We start from the raw sequence: 15,326 nt of genomic DNA, 5'->3' as shown, positions 1-15,326 counted from the left end.
TACAAAAACAAGACCCGTATATATGCTGTCTACAAGAGGCTCACTTCAGACCTAGAGACACATACAGACTGGAAGTGAGGGGATAGAAAAAGATATTCCATGCAAATGGAAATCAAAAGAAAGCTGGAGTAGCAATTCCCATATCAGACAAAATAGACTTTAAAATAAAGACTATTGCAAGAGACAAAGAAGGACACTCCATAATGATCAAGGGATCAATCCAAGAAGAAGATATAACAATTGTAAATATTTATGCACCTATCATAGGAGCACCTCAAAACATAAGTCAAATGCTAACAGCCATAAAAGGGGACATCGACAGTAACACAGTCATAATAGGGGACTTTAACACCCCACTTTCACCAATGGACAGATCATCCAAAATGAAAATAAATAAGGAAACACAAGCTTTAAATGACACATTAAACAAGATGGACTTAATTGATATTTATAGGATATTCCATCCAAAAACAACAGAATACAATTTCTTCTCAAGTGCTCATGGAACATTCTCCAGGATAGATCACATCTTGGGGCACAAAATAAACCTTGGTATATTTAAGAAAACTGAAATCGTATCAAGTATCTTTTCTGACCACAACGCTATGAGACTAGATATCAATTACAGGAAAGAAATCTGTAAAAACTACAAACACATGGAGGTTAAACAATGCACCACTTAATAACCAAGAGATCACTGAAGAAATCAAAGAGGAAATCAAAAAATACCTAGAAACAAATGACAATGAAAACACAATGACGCAAAACCCATGGGATGCAGCAAAAGCAGTTCTAAGAGGGAAGTGTACAGCAATACAATCCTACCTCAAGAAACAAGAAGCATCTCAAATAAACAACCTAACCTTACACATAAAGCAATTAGAGAAAGAACAAGAAAACCCCAAAGTTAGCAGAAGGAAAGAAATCATAAAGATGATCAGAAATAAATGACAAAGAAATGAAGGAAACAATAGCAAAGATAAATAAAACGAAAAGCTGGTTCTTTGAGAAGATAAAAAAAATTGATAAACCTTTAGTCAGACTCATCAAAAAAAAGGGAGAAGACTCAAATCAATAGAATTAGAAATGAAAAAGGAGAAGTAACAACTGAAACTGCAGAAATACAAAGGATCATGAGAGATTACTACAAGCAACTATATGCCAATAAAATGGACAACCTGGAAGAAATGGGCAAATTCGTAGAAAAGCACAACCTTCTGAGACTGAACCAGGAAGAAATAAAAAATATAAACAGGCCAATCACAAGCACTGAAATTGAGACTGTGATTAAAAATCTTTCAACAAACAAAATTCTGGGACCACATGGCTTCACAAATGAATTCTATCAAACGTTTGCAGAAGAGATAACGCCTATCCTTCTCAAGCTCTTCCAAAATATAGCAGAGGGAGGAACACTTCCAAACTCATTCTACGAGTTCACCATCACCCTGATACCAAAACCAGACAAAGATGCCACAAAGAAAGAAAACTACAGGCCAATATCACTAATGAACATAGATGCAAAAATCCTCAACAAAATACTAGCAAACAGAATCCAACAGCACATTAAGAAGATCATACACCATGATCAAGTGGGGTTTATCCCAGGAATGCAAGGATTCTCCAATATATGCAAATCAATCAATGTGATACACCATATTAACAAACTGAAGGAGAAAAACCATATGATTATCTCAATAGATGCAGAGAAAGGTTTTGACAATATTCAACTCCCATTTATGATAAAAACCGTACAGAAAGTAGGCATAGAGGGAACTTTCCTCAACATAATAAAGGCCATATATGACAAATCCACAGCTAACATCTTTCTCAATGGGGAAAAACTGAAACCATTTCCTCTTAGACCAGGAAAACGACAGGTTGCCCACCCTCACCACTATTATTCAACATAGTTTTGGAAGTTTTAGCCACAGCAATCAGAGAAGAAAAGGAAATAAAAGGAATCCAAATTGGAAAAGAACAAGTAAAGCTGTCACTGTTTGCAGATGACATGATACTATACATAGAGAATCCTAAAAATGCTACCAGAACTACTAGAGCTAATCAATGAATTTGGTAAAGTAGCAGGATACAATATTAATGCACTGAAATCTCTGGCATTCCTATACACTAATGATGAAAAATGTGAAAGAGAAATTAAGGACACACCCCCATTTACCACTGCAACAAAAAGAATAAAATATCTAGGAATAAACCCACATAAGGAGACAAAAGACCTGTATGCAGAAAACTGTAAGACACTGATGAAAGACATTAAAGACAATACAAACAGATGGAGAGATATACCATGCACTTGTTTTAGAAGAATCAACACTGTGCAAATGACTCTACTACCCAAAGCAATCTACAGATTCAATGCAATCCCTATCAAACAACCAATGGCATTTATCACAGAACTAGAACAAAATTCCACAATTTGTATGGAAACACAAAAGACCCCAAATAGCCAAAGCAATCTTGAGAAAGAAAAACGGAGCTGGAGGAATCAGGCTCCCGGATTTCAGACTATACTACAAAGCTACAGTAATCAAGACAATATGGTACTGGCACAAAAACAGAAATATAGATCAATGGAACAGGATAGAAAGCCCAGAGATAAGCTCATGCACATATGGTCACCTTATCTTTGATAAAGGAGGCAAGAATATACAATGGAGAAAAGACAGCCTCTTCAATAAGTGGTGCTGGGAAAACTGGACAGCTACATGTAAAATAATGAAATTAGAACACTCCCTAACACCATACACAAAAATAAGCTCAAAATGGATTAAAGACCTAAATGTAAGGCCAGAAACTATAAAACTCTTAACGGAAAACATAGGCAGAACACTCTATGATATAAATCACAGCAAGATCCTTTCTGACCCATATCCTAAAGAATTGGAAATAAAAACGAAAATAGACAAATGGGACCTAATGAAACTTAAAAGCTTTCGCACAGCAAAGGAAACCATAAACAAGATGAAAAGACAACCCTCAGAATGGGAGAAAATATTTGCAAATGAAGCAACGGACAAAGGACTAATCTCCAAAATTTATAAGCAGCTCACGCAGGTCAATATCGAAAAGAGAAACAACCCAATCTAAAAATGCGCAGAAGACCTAAATAGACAGTTCTCCAGAGATGATATACAGATTGCCAATAAACACGTGAAAGGATGCTGAACATCACTAATCATTAGAGAAATGCAAATCAAAACTACAATGAGGTATCACCTCACACCAGTCAGAATGGCCATCATCAAAAAATCTAGAAACAATAAATGCTGGAGAGGGTGTGGAGAAAAGGGAACACTCTTGCACTGTTGGTGGGAATATAAATTGATACAGCCACTATGGAGAACAGTATGGAGGTTCCTTAAAAAACTAAAAATAGAACTACCATACCACCCAGCAATCCCACTACTGGGCATATACCCTGAGAAACCATAATTCAGAAAGACTCATGTATCACAATGTTCACTGCAGCTCTATTTACAATAGCCAGTACATGGAAGCACCTTAAGTGTCCATCAACAGATGAATGGATAAAGAAGATGTGTCACACATATACAATGGTATATTACTCAGCCATAAAAAGAAACAAAATTGAGTTATTTGTAGTGAGGTGGGTGGACCTAGAGTTTGTCATACAGACTGAAGTCAGAAAGAGAAAAAAAAATACCGTATGCTAACACATATATATGGAATCTAAAAAAAAAAAAAAAAGGTTCTGAAGAACTTAGGGGCAGGACAGGAATAAAGACGCAGACGTAGAGAATGGACTTGAGGACACGGGGAGTGGGAAGGGTAAGCTGGGATGAAGTGAGAGAGTGGCACTGACATATATACACTACCAAATGTAAAACCAATTCCTAGTGGGAAGTAGTCGCATAGCACAGGGAGATCAGCTCGGTGCTTTGTGACCACCTAGAGGGGTGGGATAGGGAGGGTGGGAGGGAGACGCAAGAGGGAGGAGATACGGGGATACGTGTATATGTATAGCTGATTCACTTTGTTATACAGCAGAAACTAACACACCATTGTAAAGCAATGATACTCCAATAAAGATGTTAAAAGAAAAAAAAAAAACAAAAGATGGTCACAGGAAAGGGGACCAAGTAAAAAAAGAGGCTGCACAAGAAAAGGAAAGCTTGAAACCATTCCATCTGAGGATGTCTAGCTTGGAGATGACAAAATCTAGGAATGAGTGCCAGATTATCTGAAATATCTGAAGAGCTGCCATGTTCAAGAGACAGCAGATTAAGTTCTGGTAGTTCCGGATGAGAGTTTCTGGGAAGCAGAGTTCAGCCTAATAAAAGGAAGACCACTCTAACCCGCAGAACTATTTCGGTAGGATCTTTCTAAGGAGTGGCTTTGCCAGGAGCCAATGAAGCACAGTCTGGGGAAACGCATAGCACAGGGAACAGTTGTTCTCAAACATTTTTGTATCAGCTCTGGAAGCTTTTCTTCAGACAGAAGCTTTTGAGGCAACCCTGATAGGCGAAGCAAGTACATGGGAGCGTCTCTGTGGGCAGATGACTGCCTGTCCCACCGCAGCACCTCTGTGAGCCAGCGACACCCCATCATAAGCGGCCACTGAGCTCCCAAGAACCCACCACATTCGCAGCTCAGCCCTTTTCAGATCCTACTGGGGTGGGGTGGACTGGAGGAGAGCACTTCCTAACTTTTCCCCCTTTTTCTTCAATTCAGCTAGTGAATACTGTTTTCTATGAAAAGCTGTTCCTCAGTATATACGTAGATTTGGGTTTTTTGAAAGAATTTTTTTGGGGGAGCGGGGGGGGGACATTTACCACGTAGCCTTAACTTTACTGCAAGTTCCTTTATGGCAGAAGTCTTTGTGTTCTTACTGTGGTATCACATAAAATACCAAGCACAGTAGGAAGTACTAAAAGGAAAAAGAAAAAGCCAAAACTGTTCAGACATGAACGTTTAAGATAATTACCTCAGACCTGACTTATAAAGATACCCAACACATGATTAGAAAGCATAGAAAAGAGAAGAAACAATTTCACATACACATTCCCCTCCTTTGCTTTATCCAATCCCTGTCACCCCACCTCCCCCTTTACCACCACAGGTCAGGACAATACTTATCTCACGTTCTTTCAGAAGAAAGAAACCGGATTGTCCCCCGAGAAAGCAATCCCAAGAGATGAACTGCTTCTCATAGGAAATCTGCTTGATTGGAATCTCTAGGAAAAAACGCTCACTCTTATTATAAGTCATGGTCTTATTTCCCGTATCTTCTTTAACGATTATAAATGAATTTGTGGATAATACAGGAATTCCAAATAAAATAGGCTTGAATTTAGGCCACTGTACTTAACACAGTCCACTCAGAAGAGGAATTTTTCCAATTACAGATCAAAGAAGTGTGTGCTCAACTTGCTTCATCATGAAGAGTGGTCTCTCGATGGGTAAGTCTTGGTGATAATATGGTATTAGCAGATAAAATGTGTGAAAAGTCCTTTCCAAAGAAGCATTTATATTTTCCTAGAGGTACCTGATTATTTTCCTGTATTTTTAGATTAACTTTCTTTCAATGGATTCCTGTTCTAAGAAGCTAAGGTGACGGACTTTTGAAAAAAATCACTCATAGGAGTGATTGTCCTTAAGGAGTGTTGTCCTTAAGGAGATTGTCCTTAAGGAGATTGTCCTTAAGGAGTGTCCTTAAATTCTGACCTGTACGATCAGATATGAACAAAATATAAATCAGAAGTTTCTGCTACCAAAGTTACATATTAATATGTATAAATATTCACTGAGTATAATAAAGTAAGCAGTATATTTTGAGGCATAATCAAAATGTTGACACATTCTAAACCACCACAGCCACAGTCCTTGAGAAAGAGTACACATTTATAGCGACATTTTCAGGTCCCCTAAAAGGGACTACAGGATATAATGACAAAGCACTGGATTTGGAATCATAACAACGTGGCTCTAATTGTGGCTTTATAACCGACTAACAAACTGACTAACTGTAGTCATTTCTCTTACTGCTCCTCCGTTTCCTCACTTATAAAATATAACAAGTGTACATTCATTTCTCAAGTGTAAGTTTCTCCTACTCTGTAAAGTCAGTGTCCCTAATTGCAGTGCATGGACAATGTCACCATGTGACTCCTATGTGGGGAAGCAGAAGACGCTCACTTGAGATGGTTTAATAAAGTACTCTTGAGGGCCTGGTGACACGTATCAATTCATTCATTCACTTGTTCATTCATGTATTCATTCTAGCATCATATTCACACACTATCCACATAAGCTCATATGAAGTGTTTCAGCAGGTTATGCAATTAGTAATTAACAGGTCTTGGATGTTTTGTTGGATATAAAATTAGCATAAATTAACATTTGATTTATGTTTTTATCAATCAAAAGGACAAATTCCTCTAAATCTCAAAATCGCTTATTTTTATCTCCAAATTATTTCAGGCAATGGTAGTCTCTGGCGCATCAGGTATAGAGCTTCAAAACTAAGCAGAGTTTGGCAATGATTTCTTAGCTATGACACCAAAACCACAGGCAACGAAAGTGAAAATAGACAGATGGAACTGTATCAAACTTAAAACTTTTGTGCATCAAAAACCACAGTCAGTGGAATAAAAAGGCAACCTATGGAATAAGAAAAAATATTTGCAGATATGTCTGATGAGCGGTTAATATCAAAATACATAAAGAAACCCTACAATTCAACAACAAAAAAATCAAGTAACTACATTAAAAAATGGGCAAAGAACTTGAACAGACATTTCTCCAAAGAAGATATTCAAATGGCCAAAAAAGATGCTCAATATCACTAATTATCAGAGAAATGCAAATCAAAACCACAATAAGATACCACCTCATATCCATTAGAATGGCTACTATAAAAAAAAAAAAAACAGAAAATAGCAAAACATCCAAAAGAATTGAAAGCAGGGTCTCAGCTATTTGCACATCCAAGTTCACAGCAGAACTACTCATAATACCCAAGAGGTGGAAGCAACCCAAATGCCTGTAGAGGAATGAATGGATAAACAAAAAGTGGTATATACATACAGTGGAATAGTACTCAGCCTTAAAAAGGAAGGCAATCTTGTTACATGCTACAACATGGATGAACCTTGAGGACATTATGCTAAGTGAAATAAGTCAGTTACAGAAAGACAAATACTATATGATTCCACTTACATGAAATATCTAACATAGTCAGTGTGATGAACTGAATTGTGGCTCCCCCAAAATTCATGTGCTGAATATGAATACAGGTAGGGCTCTAACCACCAATGTGACTGTATTTGGAGACAGGGCCTTTAAGGAAGGCCTTAAGTTAAATGAGGTCGTTAAGAATGGGGCCTTATCAGTCCTTATCAGAAGAAGAGACACGGAGATTTTTCTCTCTCTCTGTGCATGCGCAAAGAGAACAGGTCATGTGAGGACACAGCAAGATGGTAACCATTTACAAGCCAGGAAGAGAAACCAATCCTGATGGCACTTTGATCTTGGACTTCTAGCCTCCAGAACTATAAGAAGATACATTTCTGTTGTTTAAACCACACAGTCTGTGGCATTTTGTTATGGCAGCCCTAGCAGATGAATGTAGTCAAACCCATAAACACAGAAAACAGAATGGTGCTTACCACAGGCTGGGGGAAGGGGAAAACGGGTACAGTTTCAGATTTGCAAGATGAAAAACTTCTGGAGACCTGTTTCACAACAATGTGAATATAAAGTTGACCCCTGAACAACATGAGTTTGAACGGCGTGGGTCCACTTACATGCGGATTTTTTTCAGCAGTAAGTACTACAGTACCACGCGATACTCGGTTGGTTGAATCCGTGAATGTGGATACACAGGAACCTCAAACACAGGGGGCTGATTATAAATTACAAGTGGATTTTTGACTGCACGGTCGGTTTTGTTCAAAGGGCAACTGCATTTAACATTTCTGAATTGTACACTGAAAACTGATTAAGGTGCTAAATTTTATGTTATGTGATTTCTACCACAATAAAGAAAAATTAAGCCGAATTTCAAATTTCCTTCTGAAATAAAGAGGAAAAAGAGATTAAAATATACTACTTCACAAATAGAAACAACTAGTAATACTATTTTATGCATAAGAAATGTATACGTGTGCGGTTTATATGTGTTTTTATTCCATTAGAAAAAGCAGTAATGATGACTACCTTAAGGCAAAAACAATACTTCTGTTTTAGAACCAATATTTAGCCAACACAGACAAACCTACTTAGTTTATAAAATTTAATTGCTAAATTCTACTAAAGTTAGGGGTGAATACAACATATCATCAGCATTTCCCTCAATACCTTCTGCAAGAAAATGCTGCTGTTAACAGTAGAATATAGAACAGTTCTTATCAGTTCACATTTTCCAGATTCCTAAATCAGATATTGTATCTTTCGAAAAAGGTGGAAAGAACCACTACCAATATTAGGACTTACATAACTTATACAAAAGAGAATTCAGTTTAGCTTAAAAAAACCCCCAAAAAACCCACTTATTTGCACTTAATGAACGCATTCCCCTAAGATCTCTTCTCTTAAAAATATGAGAACAAAGGACTTGATATCTATGAAATCCTTTGTCATTGTTTAACAAAAATACATCTATTCTTCACGTTTGCCCCCCCATTTCAAAAAAGAGAGAAGTGTAGCAATAGTTACACTGTATTTTACCACTTATCCTGTTTTATTCTAACCAAAGTTAACATGTGGGATTATAGATATTTTAACTCATGACACAGTAAAATTTCCCTTATTTGCTGGTCTAAATACCATTTCAAGAAAAGTGTGGGTTGTGACCCCCGGAGGGAAAAGGTAGACACAGCCTGATTTCACGAGATAATCTAGAACAGGGTATCTCAACTTTGGCACTACTGGCATTTGGGGCTGGACGATTCTTTGTTGTGAGGGTGCCGGTGCACTGCAGGATGTTTAACAGTATCCCCAGCTCCACCTCCTGCTAGAGGCCAGCGGCCCCTCAAGTTGTGACAACCAAAAATATCTCCAGACATTACCACATGTCCCTTGAGGGGCAAAATTACCCCCAATCTAGAGACTATGAGGCCATAGGTGAATTACTGAATTAGCAGAATTAAACTGCAGAAGTGAACTTAAAAGAGTCCAAAGCTAGAAAGTTAATATCTAGGATCTAAACTTTGATATGCAAACTAAAGAATGTGAGTTGTAAGATAACTCTGGCTGGGCGTGGGTAGGGTGCGGGGGATTAAATAAAAGACAATAGACTTCAAAATGTTGAGACATGTGTCTATTGCTAGAAAGAACATTCTAAGAATATTACATGCCACGTTTTTGTATGTGCTCAAGGAAATAAAACCATAGTTACATTTGCTATTTTCCTCTTTTAGACTGCCATCTGGCAATCCACACTTCCACTAGGAAAAAAATTCTAGCCGATTGGACTAAAATAGTTAATATACCACCCCATGTGCCAAAAATATGCCAGGGAGTCTATGGTTTGCTCTGTCATGCCCCAAAAGAAAGAAATGAATGTCCTTAAAAGACAAAAGTAAATAACTAACACGATGCTTACTCAACCTGAGAAATTTCCTCCCCACCTTTGGAGGACCCAGAGGCAAACAGTAGGAGGAGGAAAAGCACAACAGAAGTAGGTTTATAGAACAGGCAAACTGAAGTAATAAATTCATTTACTGGATGTCAACTCATCCCCAAGACACATGGAGTTAAAAAAAGTCCACTAATAAACACAGCAGAATACAATGGACTATATATTTATAGTCCATTACATCCCAGTGTCACAGGGATTTGTTAAAAATACATGAAATGATGGGACAGGTGCACTGCTTCCTTGTTAACACTCCTGAAGAAAGGCAGTACAAAGATCCTTCACAATAATGAATACAAGGTTCACCACTATAACTAAAGCTACAATCACTTCCTTTTTCATGATACCCAAAAGTTGTCCAAAAACGGGCACATCCAGACTAGTAACTCCTTTGGGTTCTCATTCACCAGTCTGTAAAGGCAAGCTATGGTAACAAGAACAAACAGTCACCAATAGATGAACATTACTTATCAAATACAAGTACAAGCAGAAAACTATGTGTGATTCACTTCATAAATGTTTCATAGACGTAAACATAAATTGCACGTTTTGAGCACTTCTACGAGCACTCATCTAGATGGAGTGATGAGTAAGACCATCAAGGTCCTGGCTCACCTGGAGTTTACAGCCCGGTGCAGGAATTCCAGTAAAATCATCAAACATTTGGGAAAAGCAACACCATGAAAGGCAGTACCAAACACAATGCTTTTTTTTTTTCTTTTTTTCCAAAAGAGAAGAGTTAATATCCAAGGAACAAGAGTTAATAGAAAAAATAGAAGACTTTTAAGTATAATTATGATTCTCACAGAGACTGAGGACAGATTATGACATTAGAGAAAATCTTGAATAAACACTTACATTTAGACACCTCTGAAAGAAATCTTAGAAATCAAGGATAAAGAGAAAATCCTAAAGGTTTTCAGAGAGACAAAATAGGTACAAGAGATTTCCAGATATTCAAGGATTGACTACAGTCCAAGTTTAAAAGCGCTATTGGACTTTATCAAATCAAACAATTGGAACAAAGAATCATGAGTTTAAAAAATTGTAAAAATATACATACAATGTAATACTATTTGTAAATATTTTTAAAACCATCAAGCAATCCTGTATGTTTTTATGGAAACAGACTTACACAATAAAAACATTTATGGTCATAACGCACGAGTGTAAGTAAGAAGTAAGCAAAAGGGGTAGAGCTTTGGCTTGATACTTCTTTAAGAAGAGACAACCACCATCATCAGAATCAGAAAGGGAGAGAGTGCATTCGGGAGGGAGCAAGAGAGTGAATGTGAAACTCTGTTAAGAGTCATTTCTTGTTTTGGTGAAGACAATGGATACTAGATAAATCTAGATATTGAGAGCTTTGAAAAAAATGTATAAGGATATGTATTAAAAATTTAAGGGCTTCCCTGGTGGCACAGTGGTTGAGAGTCTGCCTGCCGATGCAGGGGACATGGGTTCATGCCCCGGTCCGGGAGGATCCCACATGCCACGGAGCGGCTGGGCCCGTGAGCCATGGCCACTGAGCCTGCGCATCCAGAGCCTGTGCTCCGCAGCGGGAGAGCCCACGGCAGTGAGAGGCCCGCGTACCGCAAAAAAAAAAAAAAAAATTTAAGGTTAACCATTAAAAATCATTTTGAAATAGATTTTTTTTTTTTACATTCAAATCATTACAGGAAAGAAATGACACAGAGAAGCCAACCAACGTAAAAGTTAGCAGACTAAGTTCAACTATCTCAGTAATCACAATAAATGTAAATTAAGTTTACTATTAAAATAAACAGACTGTCACATTGGAGTTTTAAAATATCCAGCTACATGTTGTTTACAAGGTTAATGTTAATAAGATATATACCTAAGATAAAATAACACACAACTGAAAAAACACAATTGGAAAAAGATCAATAATTTTTTAAAAAGGAAAGTAAATATAGCAATAATAATATCAAATTAGAATTAAAGAAACATTACATAAAATGAAAGGAGAGAAAAATCTTATTGATGAAATACACAGTTAGTCGTTATGGCACAAACCTTTCATGTACCTAATTACATAGCTTCAAAATATATACTGCGAAAACAGGCATCAAAACCAGAAGAAAATGACTTTTCCATTATCACAGCATGAGATTTAACATACCCTTCTCAAAATATCCACGTTTCAAATAAATTAAAAAGAGGAATAAAAAGTTTTAATAAATTTGACTATATAAATCTAAATACATAAAGGTATACACCACGCACACACACCCCTCAACAAGGTCCCCAGAACATCAAATACATAAGCCATATTCTCTGATCATGCTTCAATAAAACACAAGGAGAGTCAACTGAATCTGTTTCATTTAGACTGGCATCAGATGGGCAAAAATCTACGTAGCAGCTTGGGTGAGGGTGTAGGGAAATGGGCATTTATAGAAACTTTATGTGGGAGTATAAATTTGCAATGCCTTTTTGCAAAATAATTTGATATTACCTATTAAATTTTAAATGTTACACCCTTTGACTTAGTGATTCTACTTTTAGAAACACCTCATTAAAAAGTACACATAATTGCAAAACAAATATACAATATACAGTGGAATACTAATTATAGCAGCAAAAAAGTAATAACCCAAATATCCAGCAACAGAAAAATGGTTAAATTACTTACAGTACATCCATTTCATAAAATGTCAAGCACTGACATGGAAAGCATCTCCAAGACACAGTGTGTTGTTGTTTTGTTTTTTGTGTTTTTTTTAAGTGTAAAAAAATACACATGCATCCTGCAAATTATGTTAAGATGCAAAATGGAAAAAAGTGGAAAAATTCACAACATACTTTTTTCTTCTGGAGAGAGACATGATGGAGAACTTTCACAGTTTACTTTATGTAAGTCTCTACTGTTTGAATATTTTATAACTCGAACTGCTTGCATAATTCAAAGAAAAGAAAAGACAAGCAATAATTTTTAAAAATTTCTTATTTACTTCCCAGAAGAAGACTGGGATCTTTCTGTTCTTAGTACAAATTTGATCAAACCCATCAGAGAGTACAGGACAAGTATAAACTTCCAATCTGTTTAAATAAGAACATTTTCTGTTCCCTCTGCCAAGAATGCTCTTCCTCAGATATGGCTCACTCCCTCACTGCCTTCAAGTTTTCCACTTAAATATCATTTTATCTGAGGAACCTTCTTTGACTTTTCAGTACAAAATGCCAACCTCCTACACCCTACTAACTTGCTTTACGTTTCACACCTGTGTCTCAGTGTCCTTGTCTTTAAAATGGGGTGATAAGTGTACCTACCCCACAGGGTTGTTGTTGGGCTTAAAGGAGCGAGAAGCCCTCAGATGAGCTCCTGACTTACAGGAAGAGCCATATCAGTTTTTGATGTTTTGTCTGTTTTGTTTATGGCCTGCTTTCTTTCTCCCTATGAGGATGACAACCCCAGGAGGCAGGGGCTGCGTTTTGTTCACAACTGTATCCCAGTGCCTGGAAAGTGGTTATCAGTAAATAGTCATAGCTGTTGAAGCCTGATTTAGTCCTGCAGCCATATGTACAGACAGCTGAGATTACAAAAAAAAAAAAAGACCAATGATTTTCAGTAAAAGCAAGCTTTCTGCACATGAGCATGAACAACCTGTAATGATTCAACCCATTTTTAAAGCACAATGGGTAGCAGTATGATTGCCAGAGCATCAAGTAGGGAAGTGGTACAGTCCCATTTAATTCCTTAATGTCTTAACACCAATGTGGCAACAGAAATGAAAACAAATGTGGAGGGAGAAAACAAAAGGACGACTTACTCTGCATTCCTGCCTTTGACGCATGGCTGGTAGAGGACCTTAACAGCATTCCAGGCAGAACTGGAATCGGCCTTCAATAAGTCTTCCAACAGAGGGAATTTTTTGATACTTGTGGAACTTTCCAAAGCTTCCATCACCAAAGTGTCTGAGTTTAAAAGCCATAGCTAAAGACACGTAGAGAAAAGTCCAGGTACAAGAATATCACAACCCTATTCATACCTCATACCACCACTCAAAAAAACAAAAACAAAACCATAAAAAAAAGACAAAACTCTACAACACCAGAAAAAATATCACATATATAACTTTTAAGTAGGGTAAGACTTTCAAAGTATAACCTTTGGTAGAGCCACTGACATCATAAAGTTTTTAAAGAAAAGACAACTGATTAAGAGAAAATATTTAATACATACAAAGTTATGATCCATAATATATAGAGCTCCTAGCAATCAATAAGAGAAAGAAAAAAAAAAGCCCAAGAGAAATACAGGTGAAGAATATGAACAGAACTGAACAGAATATAAACAGAAAAAATAAGTGATCAATATAAAAAATGTTAACATAACTAGTAATAAGGAAATGCAAAATTCTGTGCCACCACTTTTCACTTATCAGATTGGCAAATACAAAATGATTGATAACAGTCAGCTCAGAAGAGGGGTTTGGAGCAGGTATTCCCACATGTTGCTCAAGGAAGACTGTTTTGGGATTTGGACACAGGTGATTCACTGAGGAAATACTCTCAGGAGAAAGGGAGAGAGGGCAAGAAGGTAAGGCAGGGTAGCCAACAATGTGGACTCAGCCTGATCTTACAGGGAGCTCTGAAGCCTGAATTCCACCTACAGAGTCTGTCCCATCTTGAGACAGGAGATGGCAGGTTTTGTAGCCCAGGGTCGGGTCATCGGCCGTGGGCTGAGTAGGGCAGGGGTAGGGGACGGCGGAGGACAGGAAACTCCCGGGCCAGGCAGCATCTGTCAGGATGGGACAAGTCTCTGGAGAAGAGAGCGACCGTGAGCCGTGAGCAGGCAACATTCTCAGCAATGGGAAAGGGGGGGACCAGCCGAGGAGAGGGGACCTGGGGGGGGCACCAAGAATGTCTATAAGGGGGCTTCCCTGGTGGCACAGTGGTTGAGAGTCCGCCTGCCGATGCAGGGGACACGGGTTTGTGCACTGGTCCGTGCCCCGGTCCAGGAAGGTCTCACATGCCGCGGAGCGGCTGGGCCCGTGAGCCATGGCCGCTGAGCCTGCACGTCCGGAGCCTGTGCTCCGCAATGGGAGAGGCCACTACAGGGAGAGGCCCGCGTACCGCAAAAAAAAAAAAAGAAGGTCTATAAGGGATAAAGGATGTTCACAAGGGATAAATTAGTCCAATTTTTTAGAGGTGATAATTATCAGAGTTTAAAATACACAAATTCCAATACTGCATAAGATGAGAAAGATCTGTTTCTGAAGTACTAAAATACATGTGCAAAGAGGATTTTCCCCGCAGCACTGTCTTTACCGGCCATACAGTGGAATTCTACTCATTAGGAAAAGTCCAATCCATATTTACACTAACAAGAAACAAGCCTCACGATACCTGGTTGTGTGAAGAATGCATGTTGAAGAACAATGCTAATCACATCATCATGTTATTTCTACAAATACCTGTGGGCGTATGTACACAGAACTGTAAACAGGGAAAAGAATGATGAAGTATGCATGTCAGACTGTTAATGATTACCTCCGGATGGTATGACACAGCGGGGCAGAAGAGGGGACAGGACAGGGGAACTACCACTTCTTTTATGTTCTTCACGTTGTCAGAATGTGTTTCAAGACTGTATTACTTTTATAAAAAAAAATTTTTTTTAATTTAAATATACATTAGTAGTAAGTTTAGAAAGTTCCTACTCCTGATTTTCAACTTGAAA

At 37.8% G+C, this 15,326-nt stretch overlaps 1 protein-coding gene across 2 annotated transcripts in view; it reads right to left on the bottom strand.

The window, feature by feature from the left end:
* UBE3D (ubiquitin protein ligase E3D) overlaps positions 1–15,326 on the bottom strand; it is a 153,765-nt gene that overhangs the window by 96,946 nt on the left and 41,493 nt on the right. The window contains exon 8 of one of the 2 annotated variants that reach the window (XM_060167560.1): positions 13,414–13,577. The exons of the other annotated variant lie outside the window; for it this stretch is intronic. Coding sequence (XP_060023543.1) covers positions 13,414–13,577 — 164 coding nt within the window. The remainder of the gene's footprint in view (positions 1–13,413; positions 13,578–15,326) is intronic. 2 annotated transcript variants of the gene reach the window in all.

This window comes from Lagenorhynchus albirostris, chromosome 12 (assembly GCF_949774975.1).
Source record: "Lagenorhynchus albirostris chromosome 12, mLagAlb1.1, whole genome shotgun sequence".
NCBI classification, from domain to species: Eukaryota; Metazoa; Chordata; class Mammalia; order Artiodactyla; family Delphinidae; genus Lagenorhynchus; species Lagenorhynchus albirostris.
This window is presented reverse-complemented; position numbering and strand designations above follow the sequence as displayed.